We start from the raw sequence: 15,842 nt of genomic DNA, 5'->3' as shown, positions 1-15,842 counted from the left end.
ATGTTTGTAACCCATCCAGCATCTCCCAGACTAATAAAGTCATCTAAAACACAAGCAGCCGTTGGCCTGCTAACATAATCAGAGCTTCATTTAGCAACTGCAACGGAAAGAGATTTCCAGGGAAAATGACACCCAGATACGTGCCAGTAAATGAGAAACAGATAGGCAGAAGTAGAAGGAAAAACAAAGTGTGTGTGAATGTGTGACAGCTGTCGTTTTTCTTTGCATAAGGAAAAACGTTCCTGCAATCACTTGACAAGTATGACAATGTGAGTGTGTCCACGAGAGAGTCGTGGTAGAGATGTCACACAAACAAGCTGCTATTTCCCACATCCGAAGTAGATTTAAAGTGCTAAAAAAAAGTTTTGAAATGCAAATAAAGGTACAAGTGTAATTTAATCGTACACACTTCTCTACACAAAAGTGTCTGTTCGCACATATTAACGCAGGAAGCTAAAGATACGTCCTGCTTTCACAGTGTGTTCAGGCGCATTGTAACTGGAGTTACTTAAAATTCAAAGATCAAAATGAGAGTTGCCGAGCAGGATGCACAAAACAAACAAAACACTCACATTCAAATGCATGAAAATGTGTTACATGAGCAAAAAACTAACATAAGCTAGTTTTCTTCCTTCTACTAACCCTAAAAAAGATGTAGTTACTAGTTAGTAGCTTGTAGTGCTCTTTCAAATGGTATTGCTTGATATGGTATAGCTCGGTCTGCAGCCTTGTGATATCTACCAGTTACTACCAGTGAAACTGATAAAAATTTGGAACCAAAAATTATTTAGACACTTTGACCTGACCATGTTTTGCTTAAGTGTTATCTGACATATTTTTTTTTTCTTTCTGACACAGTTTAACTCTCAGATCTTGTCATATTTTATTACCATTTTTTGTTAAACTATAGTGAATAAACTATATTAATGAATGAAATGTTCAAGGTGTCTGAATACATTTTGGTTTGACTGTATATATATATATATATATATATATATATATATATATATATATATATATATATATATATACATATATTAACAAGTTGGCGATATTTTGCAACATTTATCTTTTTCCATTTTTCAAGAATGACCTCTTTTAGAGACTGGATGCTGGATGAACTTGACTCTTCAGAATTCCCCCTAAGTTTTCGATTGGGTTCAGATCAGGAGCCATCGAATCCCTGTTCTTCTTCAGAAATCCAACAGCGGCCTTAGATTCAGGATAACTGTCATGTTGGAAAAGTGCAGGACAACCAAGGGCACAGAGTGATGGTAGCATCCTCTCTTTCAGTATAGAGTAGTACATCTGTGAATTCATGATGCCATCAATGAAATGCAGCTCCCCGACACCAGCAACACTCATGCAGCCCCACATAAGGACACTGCCACCACCATGTTTCACTGTAGGCACCATGCATTTTTTTTTGTATTCCTCACCTTTGCAATGCCATACAGTTTTGAAGCCATCAGTTCCAAAGACCTTTATCTTGGTCTCATCACTCCAGAGTATATAGTCCCAGTAGTCTTCATCTTTGTCAGCATGGGCCCTGGCAAACTCTAGGCAGGCTTTTTTGTGCCTGGGCTTTAGGAGAGGCTTCTTTCGTGGACAGCACCCACGCATAATATTCCTCTGCAGTGTACGCCATATTTGTCATGGGAAATAGTCACCCCAGTTTGGCTTTCTACTTCTTTAGTTAACTGCAGTGAACTTGCATGGCGATTTTCTTCAACCCTTCTCATCAGAAGACGCTCCTGTCAAGGTGTTAACTTCCATGAACGGCTTGGGCGTCTCTGTGAGATGGTTGTAGTTCCATCCTTTTTTCATCTTTGCATCACAGAAATACATTTTATTTTAAAGTATATTAAAATAGAAAACCATTATTTTAAATTGTAATATTTCAGAGTATTGCTGTTTTTTCTGTATTTTTGATATACAGCATGATGAACATGAGATTTCTTTTAAAAACATTATAATAGTAATGCGTCCAATCTTTTGACTGGTACTGTAATTTAAACTATAATAGGCCTGTACAACATTTTCTTTATATGATGTGCAATAATACATGCATGCATGAGATCACAAAAATCATATTTTCTGTCAAAAGTGGACATTATATTTACGAAATTAAATGACTGAAAAGGCTCATTATGTGGGTCATTATGCGGGTCTTTGTCTTCTCAGGCGTGAATCACAGCATTATTCACGAAGATTTACACCTCCATGCATACTGTGTGTCTTGACAAAAAGTGTCTTCCAAAATTTAAATCAATATATTGTTTTATATGAACAGGTAGGCGGGATAATTTTTACATCATTTTGAAGCAAAACTTCTAGTCTACAACCTCCAATACCCAGAAGTCTTGTGAACACATATTTAATATTTGGCCTTAAGTTTTTTGGTTTTTTTCAATAACCATGCATAAACGTTATTCCTTCAAAAATACATATACATGTACATGTACATACATGTTGCTCAAATGTTATGGTAGCCTAGTTCATGCTGAATAATACAGTGTAATGACACCTTTTCCATTAATATGTTTATGAACAACTAAAAAAGGCACAAATGTCAGGGCATGACAAAACTTCTCCAGGGCCCCAAATCAGCCTCAGACTCCAGAGAGTTAACACCCTTTTATAGTCAACTGTCTGATGGACACCTGTGTAATGAATAATTAGACTCACCTGTGGTTGAATTCTTGTTAAATTAGACATTTGTAGTCTAAAATTTAGCTTTGCTCCAGAGACTTTCAGTGGGGTGTACTCATTTTTGCATCACCCTAATTTGAGTAAAACTGAACATTTTGTTCTCTAAGTTATATTAGTAACCTTACTTTCATGTTATAAGTTAAACAGATGTTATATAAAACTTGTTTTTGTGTTCATTGAGATATTGTTTAAAGGGGAGGTTCATTGCGATTTCACTTTTTTAACTTTAGTTAGCGTGTAATGTTGCTACTTGAGCATAAACAGTATCTGAAAAGTTACAGCGCTGAAAGTTCAATGAAAATGGAGATATTGTCTTTTAAAGTTATGGCAGTTTAATGCCTACAAAAACGACCGGTTTGGACTGCAACGGGTTGGTGACATCATAAACCCTGCAAAACACGCCACCGGGAACACGCAACAAAGTGGGCGAGGCCATGTGGCGCAGCATAATGGAAGCGGAAGAGTTGTCTACACCAGGCGCGACGCATCAAAAGATAATAGAACCCATTATAATCTGTGATATTTTCTACACTGGATGCGGCACAGAAGACAGCTTTCAGAATCTACACGAGTTCAATGCTGGATTTGCACAAAGGCTTTTACTGAAAGATGAAGCAGTTCCCACTTTAAAAGCAGAAGCTGCTGTTTATTGGCTTCAAACTGTAAGTACGTTTTATTGTTCGTACATGTCTTTTAAACGTATAGTTCTGTTGCTATTTTTTGGTTGCATCAAGGACGTAAACAAACACCAACTCATTTTTGCTTCTCTAGCCAGTTAGCTAAATTCTAGTGCATACTTCAACAAACGCCAACAAACTTCTTTGTTCATAGACAAACAGTTGTTCATGCTATAAATTAACATAGCTACTTTTACAAAAACATCTACTAGTCAGTCATGTATTTGGCTACAGTAAAGCTTTAATCAGGATAAAACTGTATATTGAAAGCTAACAAACAGCAGTGACAGCATATCTAAACACTCTGACACAAATACAAAATAAAATACCATTCATAAACGTCCTTTAAAAGCCGCGATAGCTGAGCTTCTGCTTGACCCTCTTCATCTGGGTCTAATTCGGCTCAATTTGATACAGCAATAGAGATGCCATTATTTACATTTCCACCAAAGCCCACGTAACCGGTAACAATTAAAATGGTAAGGGGCGTGGCATTTCCGGACGCTTCAGCGAATCATGATGGCTCTGGATACACTGGGCCAGCTAACCAATCAGAGCACATTGTATATTTCAGAGGGAGTGGCTTCATAGAAGCAGGAAGTCAAATGAGCTGTTCCAATGACAGTGGGAACAGAGATGTAGAAAAAAAGGTAAAATATATGAAAAATACGGCTTTTTCCAAAAAAAAACAAAGCATTGAGACATGTTAAACTGCACATCAAAAACATAATCAAGCCTAGAAAAAAAAACACTGAACCTATATATATATATATATATATATATACACACAGTGCTGCTTGAAAGTTTGTGAACCACTTGCAGAATCTGCTGTGAAAATATGAATAATTTTAACAAAATAAGAGGGATCATACAAAATGTATGCCATTTTTTATTTAGTACTGTCCTGTAGGGATGTAATGATATTATCAATATCGTGGTATCGGGATAGCAAAATTTCCTCGATATTATCACGGGCTTTATGAAACGATACGTCTTCCGGGCAAAATGTGTATTTTGTTTTTCAGCCCGGTTTTCCGAAAACAGTTCATCGCGAGGAGCGTATCCTTTAATAGAGATGTCTCACTTCATCAATATTATAGCAATGAATGCACTGAAAAGCCCTCATGGCACACGCTACTCATATACGTCAGATATCAATGCAGAGAGAGCGCGAGAGAGAGGTGCACATAGGCAAGCTGCATGATAAATCTTTAAAAGATTTTAATCTTTTAAACCATCTTTTCACACTGAGGACAACTGAGGGACTCAAACACAACTATTAAAAAAGTTTCAAACATTCACTGATGCTCCAGAAGGAAAAACGATGCAAAGGTGAAAACCTTTTTAATTTGAAGATCGAGGAATATTGTACTTAATTTGTCTTCTGGCAAACATTTAAGTGTGTTCTGTTGCTTCCGAAGGGCAGTACTAAATGAAGTAATAATGAACTGCACTTCTACAGCATTTATTAATCTTTGTTAATGTTAATTTCAACATTTACTAATACATTATTAAAAGCTTGTTAACATTAGTTAATGCACCAACATAAACAAACAATGAACAACTGTATTTTCATTAACGAATGTTAATGAAGATTAGTAAATACAGTAACAAATGTATTGCTCATGGTTAGTTCATGTTAGTTAATACATTAACTAATGTTTAACTAATGAACCTTATTGTAAAGTTTTACCGAAATATCTTACCCAGAACAGCACAAAATAAAAAATAACATGCATATTGTATGATCTCTCTTATTTTGTTACAGTTATTTACATTTTCACAGATTCTGCAAGGGGTTCACAAATTTTTAAGCAGCACTGTACTGACTTCCCTGCTTCTCCCAGAAAAGAAAACACGGACCCACTTTATATTAAGTGGCCTTAACTACTATGTACTTACATTTAAATTAATCATTTGATACAATGTACTTATTGTGTGCATACATGTTATTACATTGTACTTATATTTTAAAAACACCTGCATGTAATTACATCTGTAATTAATTTCTGTAATTACATTTATAATTACACTGTTGACCCATCCCTTACACCTTAACCCTACCCTTAAACCTACCCATACCACCAAAGCTTTCCCTAACCGTACCTGTATCCCACCCCAAAAGCTGCAAAAGTGTTTTGCAATTCAGTATGAACCCAATAAGTACATTGTACTTATTTTTTGATGTAAGTACATAGTAGTTAAGGCCACTTAATATAAAGTGGGACCGAAAACACAATATTGTGCATGTGATGGCATTTCTTTAAGCATTATTTTAAGCAATTAAATTTTGGATGGCAAAATGTGATTGAAATTTAAAGTGCACAGTCACTGCGGTTATCTCAAATAACTGCCATTAAATCGAATAACTACTATCAGACGATTAATCAATAATCACGACGAGCCAAAATATATGCTCTGTCTGGCAAAATGTGATTGAAATTTAAAGTGCACAGTCATTGCGGTTATCTCAAATAACTGCCATTAAATCGAATAACTACTATCAGACGATTAACCAATAATCACGACAAGCCAAAATATATGCTCTGTCTGGTTAACTGAAAGCTTATTTATTTATGATGCTTGCTAGGAAATCTTTATTCCAATTACATGGCTGGGTCAAATCTGAACACCAGCGATCAAAGCAAACAAACTGATCAAAAGCAAGAAGTTCCCTTTTTCCTGAGGCTTTTCTAAGGGCCGAAACTGCTGCTCGTGCAGATTACAAGAAAATGTGTCTAAATAAGCTCTAGACATCCTCAATATTCCCCACATGCATGTGCAATCTGGCGAGTGCGTCTCCAGGTTAAACGCTGAACGAGTCTCCTGCGAGCTGTAGATGAACAGAATGTTCTCGGTTTAAGTACAAGGCCAGTTAGACTCTGTTTTTAACAGTTAATCTTGTTAAGCGAATGCTATTATAGCCACAAATCCCTGCAGTCAAAATAACTTTAAAATGCACTAATTAACAGAAGAAGTGGGAGAAAGCTTCAGTGAAATTAATTAGACACTTTTAGCGAGCTCACGCTCGAACACGATTAGCAACTGTCCCTGAACAAAGAAATTAAGAATGTCAAAAATATCCTGACTGACACAATACTATTCTTGATCATTTCTCTTGGTATATTCGTGCGAGATGGATCTTTAGTCAGGAGACCACCGCTAATGTGTATGCAGTAAACCACTGCACTACATTTGAGGGAGAATGTTTTTGCTCATATAATGAAAGTTAATGGGGTCCAAAACCACCTACACTCTTAGAAAAAAGTGTCAATAGGGGTTTTATATAAAACCCTAGGGTTCTTGATTCAAATTTAAAGAACCAGTTATGCCAAAAAGGTTCTATATAAGGATAAATTACTTAAATGATTGCAGAATAATTTTATGTTTAACAGGTCATTTCTTTTTCTTTTTTTTCTACTTTCATTTCAAATTTATGTCTTTTATAGAAAGTTTTTACATTTTGAAGAATGTATTACTTTAGTTATTACCATTGTTTGGTCACCTAAAACTGATATTAATAAAATGAAATAATATTACAACATACTAAACTTGCAACAATAAAATGTGTTCAAATTATTAAAAGTACACTGTTAAAAAACAAAAAACAAAAACAAAAAAAAACAAAGGAAAAAGTTCAAAATCTTAGTTAAATTCTACTTTTATTATAGTTGACTGTTGCCTACATGTTTGAGTCTTTACTGTGTTCACTAGTTTATGGCTATTCTAAAAAATTATGCTGATATTGAAATTTTAGTTTTGAGAACAGAATTGACTACAGTAATTCTATTACAGTAGAATGTTGTTTAAAACCTACAAAACCAGAGAAAACAACTATTTGTATAAGTGGACTTTTGACTCAAACATACAGTATATGTACACACCCCATGTGAAAATATACAAATCAATATTTCATGGCATTTCTAACTGAATTAGCATTAATAATATTAATGTAAAGTACACTACAGTTCAAAAGTTTGGGGTCGTTAAGATTTCTTAATGTTTCAAAAGAAGTGTCTTCTGCTCACCAAGGCTGCTTTTGATGGATCAAAAATACAGTAAAAACAGCAATATTGTGAAATATTATTACAATTTAAAGTAATCATTTCTATTGTAATTAGGGATGTGTCACGATTTTCGAATATTCGATTAGTTGATTTAATTATAGAATATCCAATAGGCTGTGCGATTGTCGTCTTAAAAAAATCCTCATGTTTTCAATGGTGACACGTTCATGTAACCAGAGGGTGGCGCGCGCGCTGCCAATAACGCACCTAAAAAGCTGTCAATCAACTAGACAACAGCAGAACATAGACGTCAAAATCAATGTTCACACGACACACGTGCCGTCATTCAAGCTGTTCACAATGATATAACGCGTTTAGGCAGCCTAAAATCAATATGGCTTGAGGTAGGCTTGCTGCGATAGTCGGTGTTGCCGGTGTTCAGGAACAACATCGGTATCATCACTTGTCACCGCTCCCGAATTGGCGCTAATTTGAAAGTGAAAGTAAAATTCCCTCGGTCATTCATGGTGCGTGTCCACTATAAGGTGCCGGACTGGACAAAAGCGAGGCGAACGCCGCGAGCGAGCGACACTGATAGTCCACTGGCGAAGAGCGAGCGTTTTCAGTTTATTCCTACGGAAGCTCGCTCGCTTCGCACTGTTATGAATGGCCGTGCGGATTTTACTTTCACTTATATTAAAGAACATATTAATATGTTTTAGCACATTACAATCATTATATGGCTTGAGTTAAGACAGCATATTCTCCAATGAATTAAACAGTTTATCAATATCATACAGATAGAAAGCGTGAATGGTCACTCTCCCTCTCTCTCTCTCTGTTTGTGTGTGCATGCGTGCGTGCAGGGGAGGGGTGCGATTTTCGAATAATAATTGAATAATTCCCAGCGATTTTCGAATATTATTTTTGCTTGAAATGCCCATCCCTAATTGTAATATATTGTAAAATTTAATTTATTCCTGTGATGCAAAGCTGTATTTTCAGCATCATTACTCCAGTCTTCAGTGTCACGTGATCCTTCAGAAATCATTCTAATATGCTGATTTGATACTCAAGAAACATTTCTTATTATTGTCAATGTTTAAATCAGTTGTGCTGCTTCATATGTTTGTGGAAAAATTGTGATCTTTCATGATTACTTGATTAATATAAAGTTCAAAAGAACAACATTTAGGCTATTTGAAATAGAAATCTTTTGTTCAGTTTAAAGGGTGTTCACCCAAAAATGACATTTCTGTCATTCGACGCTTTACAAATCTTTTGTTTCGAATCAGTTCGGAGCGTGCATCAAACTGCCAAAGTCACGCCCCCCCAGTGGTGAACCATTGGAATTTCAAAACAATTATGACTTAAGCCTTATTTACTGAAATGCGACTTTGGCCGTTTGATGATCTTGGATGACATAAGGGGTAGTAAATAACCAGGAAATTTTAATTCTGAAATGAACTAATCCTTTAAGTATTCCTGAGAGTTGTGCAAAGAATATCAAAATAAAAAATGCTAGAAAGACACAGACACACAGTGGAAGGTTTTCTGGTATGGAGGAACATCAGAATGCAGCTGGAGTGAAGACGCAGAAACCGTATTCACACAAACATATACTGCTTCAGACAGCACAGAGTTTCCTTAGGGTTGCATCATTGCATAGATGAAGAAGCTCAGGTTATTTATTCAATGTACGTGTGAGAGGGAGTGTAGGTATGTGTCAAACATACAGATACACAGACATAATAAGGAAGGGCATTTTGGTCCTTCTGTAGTCCTCGACAGTCCACCTGCCCTACTGTTTAATTGTCGGTCTGTGTATATATGCGTCAGATGGATGTTTTTGCCTGTTTAACATGTCATCCTGCCCTGTGTTTGCACCACTTTAAACCTTTTCAGAGTGCCGAATGCTGCTGTTGCAGTGAAAGTTGCGTGTTTAGAACTGACACTGATCTACTGTGAAAACGGTGCTGTAAACAACACTAAAAATGGCACATACGGTCTCTTGATTTCAACTGTGTGAAATGTTTTGAAGTAAAAAAAACCCTCCATATTAAATCTTCCATCCAGATGTAATAAACTCTGAATGTGTGTAGAGATACTTGATGAGTTTAAAACATACAGACTCTGACTGTCGCACTGTGCCTTCAAGTGTGTCTGGCCCAGTGATTAAATATTCTATTTTGTTTTTATTTAAACTTTATTTAAGTAGATGTACAAAAGTACTTGATTTTTACTGTATTAAAAGTAAAAAAATTCAACCTGACCTCATAGAAAGACGTACTGTACCTGTGGGAACGTTTTCGCGAGTCGCAAAAATACGTACCAATACATACATATGACTGCATTTTCCAACAAAAATGAACACTAGAGGCAGTAAAACAGCAAACGCTGTTATGATTACAGGGTCAGATTATGGATTAATAAAGACTTTTCACGTCTCCTTGCACAATATTATGTTACGTATACCAAAGTGCACGATTTGTAAACGAATATATTTTGGACTTTGCATCGGTAAACCAGCTCTCGGTAGCTCAGCTGATACGGAGAAGCCTTGGGTACGAATCTGTGGGAAAACGAGTCACGGTAAAAGAGCTCAAAGATGAGAGATCAAAACAAGCTAAAATGGCACGATTACGGATGCTTTTTATGTCACATTTGCTTTTGTTAACACTTTCGGGTAGGTTTAGGTGTAGTGTTGGTGGTACATTATTTTAAAACGCAATGGAGTGCAAATTTCAAGACAGAACTGCGGTGATTCGTATAAAAACCAAAGTCATAAAAATGTACCATATTCATGTTTATCTGTTCCAGCAAAAAAAAAAAGCGGCACTCAGTGGACATTTGACCTTGAAACTGCAGTGATATGTACGTATTGATACGTATTTTGCGACTCGCGAAAACGTTTTCACAGGTATGTTTTTGTATTGAGACCAGGCTAAAAAAATTGGTTATTTTATTACCAAAGCTTGTCACACACTATCAAAACATTAAACTTTTTTAAAAATATTTTTCACTCTTATGCTCAAGGCTGCATTTATTTGATCAAAAATACAGAAAAAAAAAAATAAAATAAAAAATTACATATATATATATATATATATATATATATATATATATATATATATATATATATATATATATAATTATTCCAATTTTTTATAAGTAGTTTATTAAAATATCAATAACATAATTATCAATAAAAATAACAAAACACAAGGAAAAACAAAATGTGTAAATGTGTGTTGACAAATAGTATAAATAAAAAAACATTTTTAGAAGAATTCTTTGTAAACCGTTTCTTTGCCAACTAGTGTTTTATTATGAGCATTAATTTTTGTTATTTTAATATTATTTATAGTTTTTACATAAAGTAGCCAAGCTCATACAGAACTGTTTTAATCATAAAGTTTTTTTTTTTTTTTTCAGAAAAACAAAACGTAATTTTGCTTCTCAAGTAAATGTATCTAGATTTAAGAATATTTAAATATAAACGGACATTTAGTGATGGAAAAATTATGAGATGGGAAGATAAAAAATGTTTCAGTGCTTTCTCTCACAAAACTTTTGCGTTCCCCCAAGAAACTCTGCATTCGCTTGCCAGACCTTTGCATTTCTAGGCAAAAAAAACGTTTGCGTTCCCACAAGAAACGTATAAGTTATGCGAGTGAACACGAGTTTCTCAGGAAACACACACATTTTGCGAGCGAATGCAAAGTTTCTCGGGTGAACGCAAAACATTTGAAAGAGAATGCAAACTCATTGAAATTTTTTTCCTCCCATTTCATAATAAATTTTTTTTCCATCACCATGTCCCTTTAGTGGCTCCATAGACAAAGCAAGACAAAAGACTGATTAAGAAAATATTTTTTTTGCAGTAAAAAAGGATTTGCAATCATCTTAAAATAGGTTAGTAGGTGGGAGACAGAGAGAGATGTTAGGTTGTCTAGGATTATCCTGTGATATTAAGAGAACATCTTTATTTTCTTGTAAACTCAAACTTGACTTTAATCTGTTTAATACACAGACATTATGATGAAGATCCACATGTGGGAGGACTGTCACAGACTCTAGAGAATGATCTCATGCTGCTGTGCTGTGCTGTAATGTGAGGAAGACTAAATTTGATTAATTTTCTACAGTTTCACTGCTGAAATTTCACTTCAATGGTGATTTTCTTGAAGTCAACTCAATATCAAATATGCTATTTATAGAAACAGGTACAGTCACAATGTACTAACTATGTGTCCTATATTGTAAGATAGATTACAGTTACTAAATTCCAAATTCAACATAAGTTAAAAATCATATGTTTTATAACTGTCAATATTGCATATGTGGGTTTCTCAAAGTATGCATCTGTGAATTTACTTTTTTTTTTTTTTTTTAGCTGTATGTGAACACAAAGCTGCCTCAGAAGTTTTTAAATTGCATGAACCTCATGAAACACAATGTGTTAACCTTTGTGATCATGAACTGCTTTTGTAAAAACTTCTAAAATGAAACTTTATCACACAGCACACAGTGTCCTTCAGATTTCACATAAATATGTACATTATAATCAATACAGTGCTTCAGTATGTTATGTGTGTGTAGACATCAATATCCCAGAAAAGCTTGAGTAGTGAATTATTCTTTCCTCTATGAAGGACAAAACAATCCTTCAGGTAATTTAATTATACAGAAGAAAGATTCAGTATCTTCAGAGGAATGGGAGCCTTTAAAACATGAGTGCTGTTTCCTTTTTTCTTTATATCAATTCAGAGTTAGAGACTGTAAAATCTCTGGAAATGCGTGAGCTTTTAAAAGCTCTGAGGCTTTAGGCCTGTGCAAGTCTATTTATCAAAGCATATTGGGGAATTTGTGCACTTTTCTGTTGTGTGTGCTCGTATCGAGTGGAAAACAGAACAATGCAGAACATTAGCTTTTCTAATTAGACGAGCAGGAATACATGGATATCCACAAACAAATAGTAAATAACTAATTACTGACATCATGCTATTAGACAACTTTATGTCTAATTTTCTCTCTAAATCCTACTGCCTAATTCCTACTTCTACTGCTCTCCTTTATTTATCCTCAATCTGCAATTACGTTACTCTCTGTACAACATCTGTGGCCAAATATCCTTTAAAATGATGGCAGCACCTCTAATTGCCCATTATGGTCATTTTCTGTTCAAGGAAGAGGTACACTGGTTTCACTGAATCAAACTTCAGGATTTTTCAGGAGGCCACATTTCAATGCATCATATATATATATATATATAGTAATGGACAAAAGTGATGACCGATGGGGATGTTTTTTTTTTTTTTAATGACACTACAAGTTCGAATAAATGATCAAAATATGAGAAAATATTTAATATTTTTGAAATATTTTAAATATGAGGTTAATTAAACACTAAATTTGGTTTATTTCAAAGAAAAAAAATGCACAGAAAATCAAAAACACAGTGTGTTTAAAATGACTACAACATAATCAGTAAATATTTTGTTGGAAGTATAGGACTCACCTAGAGTTGCAGGCTCCAGCAGACTGGCCAATAACAGCACTTGTAAAACCCCCATGGCCCCACCCCTCATTCTGGATTGGCTGATTTGTGTGTGGCTCCTCCCTTTCCAGCAGACTGGTTAGGTGAGTATGAAGAGAGTTCGCTCAAAATTCAGAGTGGTTCTTTTTGTCCGACAACTACAAAACCACCTATGAACACAAAAAGAAGACAGCACTTTTTTAAATTCATTTACACAATATTTACGCACATTTATTTAAGCATCACACTCAAAATTGAAAACAGAAATATTTTATTATAAAATGGCAAGGCTGTCAGCAAATGTTGCAACTGGCAAAAGGGTCAAATAACACTTGTAATATTTTTGTTTTAGCTTTAGTTATCAATGACAACTGTTCCAAACTGGCCAAACATCAGCTGCTTTATTACTTTAACATTATGGGTTATCAGTTATTTATTATGGTGAGCACATCTCCCATTTAACCACCATCAAGTAGCTGCTCAGTAAAAAGTATTATAAAGGATCATGGTACTGCCATTTTTTGTTTTGGACAAACACCATTACAAAGCAGTAAAAGCCATTAAAGCAGTAAAGTGCCATTAAGAATATGGCAATAATTCAGTTATACATCACAGTACCACAGTATTAATGTTTGATACCAGAACAGTATGTTAATGTTTCAGAGTGATCTACGGCAACAGTGTTTGACATAGTTTCCCTGAAGAAGAGTGAGCGATTGCTCCGGATGGCTGATGACAGTGATGGAATGTCCAGGGTCAAAGGACACCTGACAAGGAAATTTTCACTCATCAAAAGAAAAAAAAAAGAAAGAAAAAAAAACTGTTCATCAGGTCAAAACCCTCAATATACTGCAATATTCTCCCGCAGGCACTAAAAGAATAAATAGCTCCACATGTCTGCATGGGAACTGAGATGTGGTGTCCCATGATGCTTTGCACCATTGCTTTAGTGTTAATTAGGAAATAACACCAAATTATGATCATAACAGGCATAACCCATATAAAGCCTATATCTAGCAGATGCAGAACAAACGTCAAGCCTTTTACAGATTTAAAGCCACGAGGAAGTGTTTTGCGAGCCACATAACGTCAGATAAACCCCGGTTACAAACAAGCTTTTCAACACCTCACTCTCTGTCTCTCACTCGCTCCTTTCCTTCCTTTGGAATCCCGTTGTTTTCATGGCTCTTGGGATCTGGCTGACAAAAGATCCTGTGGTATGCCGGAGCACTCGGCTCGCTGCACTGGATATGAATAGGTGCTGATGTTTACAGATTCTTCAGGCCTGACATCTCCAAAGCACTTCAGACTGGGCAAAACCAAATACTGGAGCACAGTTTCTACTGGACAACAGACTACCATGACAAATATGACCCACAGAAAGAGTTTCTAGTGTTGTTATTGTGAAGTAAAACTATTAAAAAAATGTTTCTATTCATTGAAAAGAATATATATAACAGCAACATTCAAGAAATTCTATTCTTATTGATGCTACTAAAGATATTTGATCAAGAGGTTTTCAGTTTTTTTTTTTTTTTGCCATATTAACAGCAGTAGGTGCTGCATATTACGCTGCTTTCACTTTAATAAACTTCAGTAAGTTGTACTGTATCTTTCAACATACCTTTTGATGTTCATTTGTGTTTATTTACTGTCAACTAGTAGTTAACAGGAAGAGATGATCGCTTATGTGCCGCTCGAACTGAGGCGCTTCAGCGATCTGTCATGCCACATTAAAGAGCGCCAAAACGGCATTTATTGACAGAATTTGAAAACTAAGACTTTGTTTCATTTCAAAGTAACCTCTGTCTTGTCTGTCGTGTGTCAGCATCCTCTTTGCTTTGCGATTTTTCACTGTGTGAGGAGCTGTTAATCTAATACAGTGGTTTTCACTGATCGCTAAAACATCGTATTTCTGCATGAACACAGTTTAATATGTTCGCGCAGTTGTCTACATTAATGTACCGTGAGTGTTTTATAACGGATGCTCGCAGAACAAGTGTGTTTTGGAGAAGTTTGAGAGGGTCAGTGGTGTTATATGTGTTTAATAATTTTGAATGGATCAGCATTTAGTATTTAAATTCAGTCCGTTGGTGTCTCCCTGTGGTCTTGTTTGGTATAGCAGGTTCACTTGTGCTAATTTGTTTAAAGGTCCCGTTTTTCGTGTTTTTTTTTAAGCTTTGATTGTGTTTATAGTGTGCAATATAACATGTGTTCATGTTTCGCGTGTAAAAAAACACAGTATTTTTCACATAATTTACTTATCTGTATACGCTGTTTCCACTGTCATAAAAACGGGCTGATGACTTCCTTGTTCTATGAAGTCCCTCCTTCAGAAATACGTAACGAGTTCTGATTGTGCCAGCGGTTCCTGTGTTGTGATTCGACAGCAGCTTAGCGAACCTTGCCTGGAAAGGTCACGCCTCTTACCATAACGTGGAGATGCACGCGCTCAGTGTTATTGTAAACATGTCTTTAATTTTACCCTATCAATTTGAGCCGGAATCAGACCCGGTGATTGGACTGCGGGATGAAAATAACAGCGTTTCGACGACATGGCGACAAACACACTCTACAAACGCAACTCTTGTGTATTCCTGTGGGCGGAGGTTAGTCAAAAAACTGTTTTAGTGACGTCATTAAAGAAGGAAGTAGAGGGATGTAGTCCAAACTGGCCGTTCGATGTAGGCGACTTCTGTTAAATAAAATATCTCGCTTGGCATTGAACTTTGAGCTTTAAAATTTTACAGATTTTATTTATACTCTAACAACAACATTACACACTAACTAAAGTTTGAAACATGGGATCACGAAGAACGGGATCTTTAAGTTACTGTATTACTGAGCAGAGTAAGTACTTTTAAGTTGTAATGAATGTCTGCAAAGTATGTTTGCAAAAAAGAACTC

At 35.5% G+C, this 15,842-nt stretch overlaps 1 protein-coding gene across 8 annotated transcripts in view; it reads right to left on the bottom strand.

Moving 5' to 3' along the window:
- The window catches only part of LOC125265745 (adhesion G protein-coupled receptor L3-like), a 391,922-nt gene that overhangs the window by 282,209 nt on the left and 93,871 nt on the right, over positions 1–15,842 (bottom strand). For all 8 annotated transcript variants that reach the window (XM_048186153.1, XM_048186154.1, XM_048186155.1 and 5 more), the window contains exon 3: positions 12,918–13,105. In XM_048186153.1, the coding sequence (XP_048042110.1) occupies positions 12,918–12,987 (70 nt within the window). In that variant the 5' untranslated portion in view covers positions 12,988–13,105. The remainder of the gene's footprint in view (positions 1–12,917; positions 13,106–15,842) is intronic.

Source organism: Megalobrama amblycephala, linkage group LG3 (genome assembly GCF_018812025.1).
Source record: "Megalobrama amblycephala isolate DHTTF-2021 linkage group LG3, ASM1881202v1, whole genome shotgun sequence".
Classification (NCBI taxonomy): Eukaryota; Metazoa; Chordata; class Actinopteri; order Cypriniformes; family Xenocyprididae; genus Megalobrama; species Megalobrama amblycephala.
Note: the sequence above shows the minus strand (reverse complement) of the source record. Positions and strands in the feature narration are given on the sequence as shown.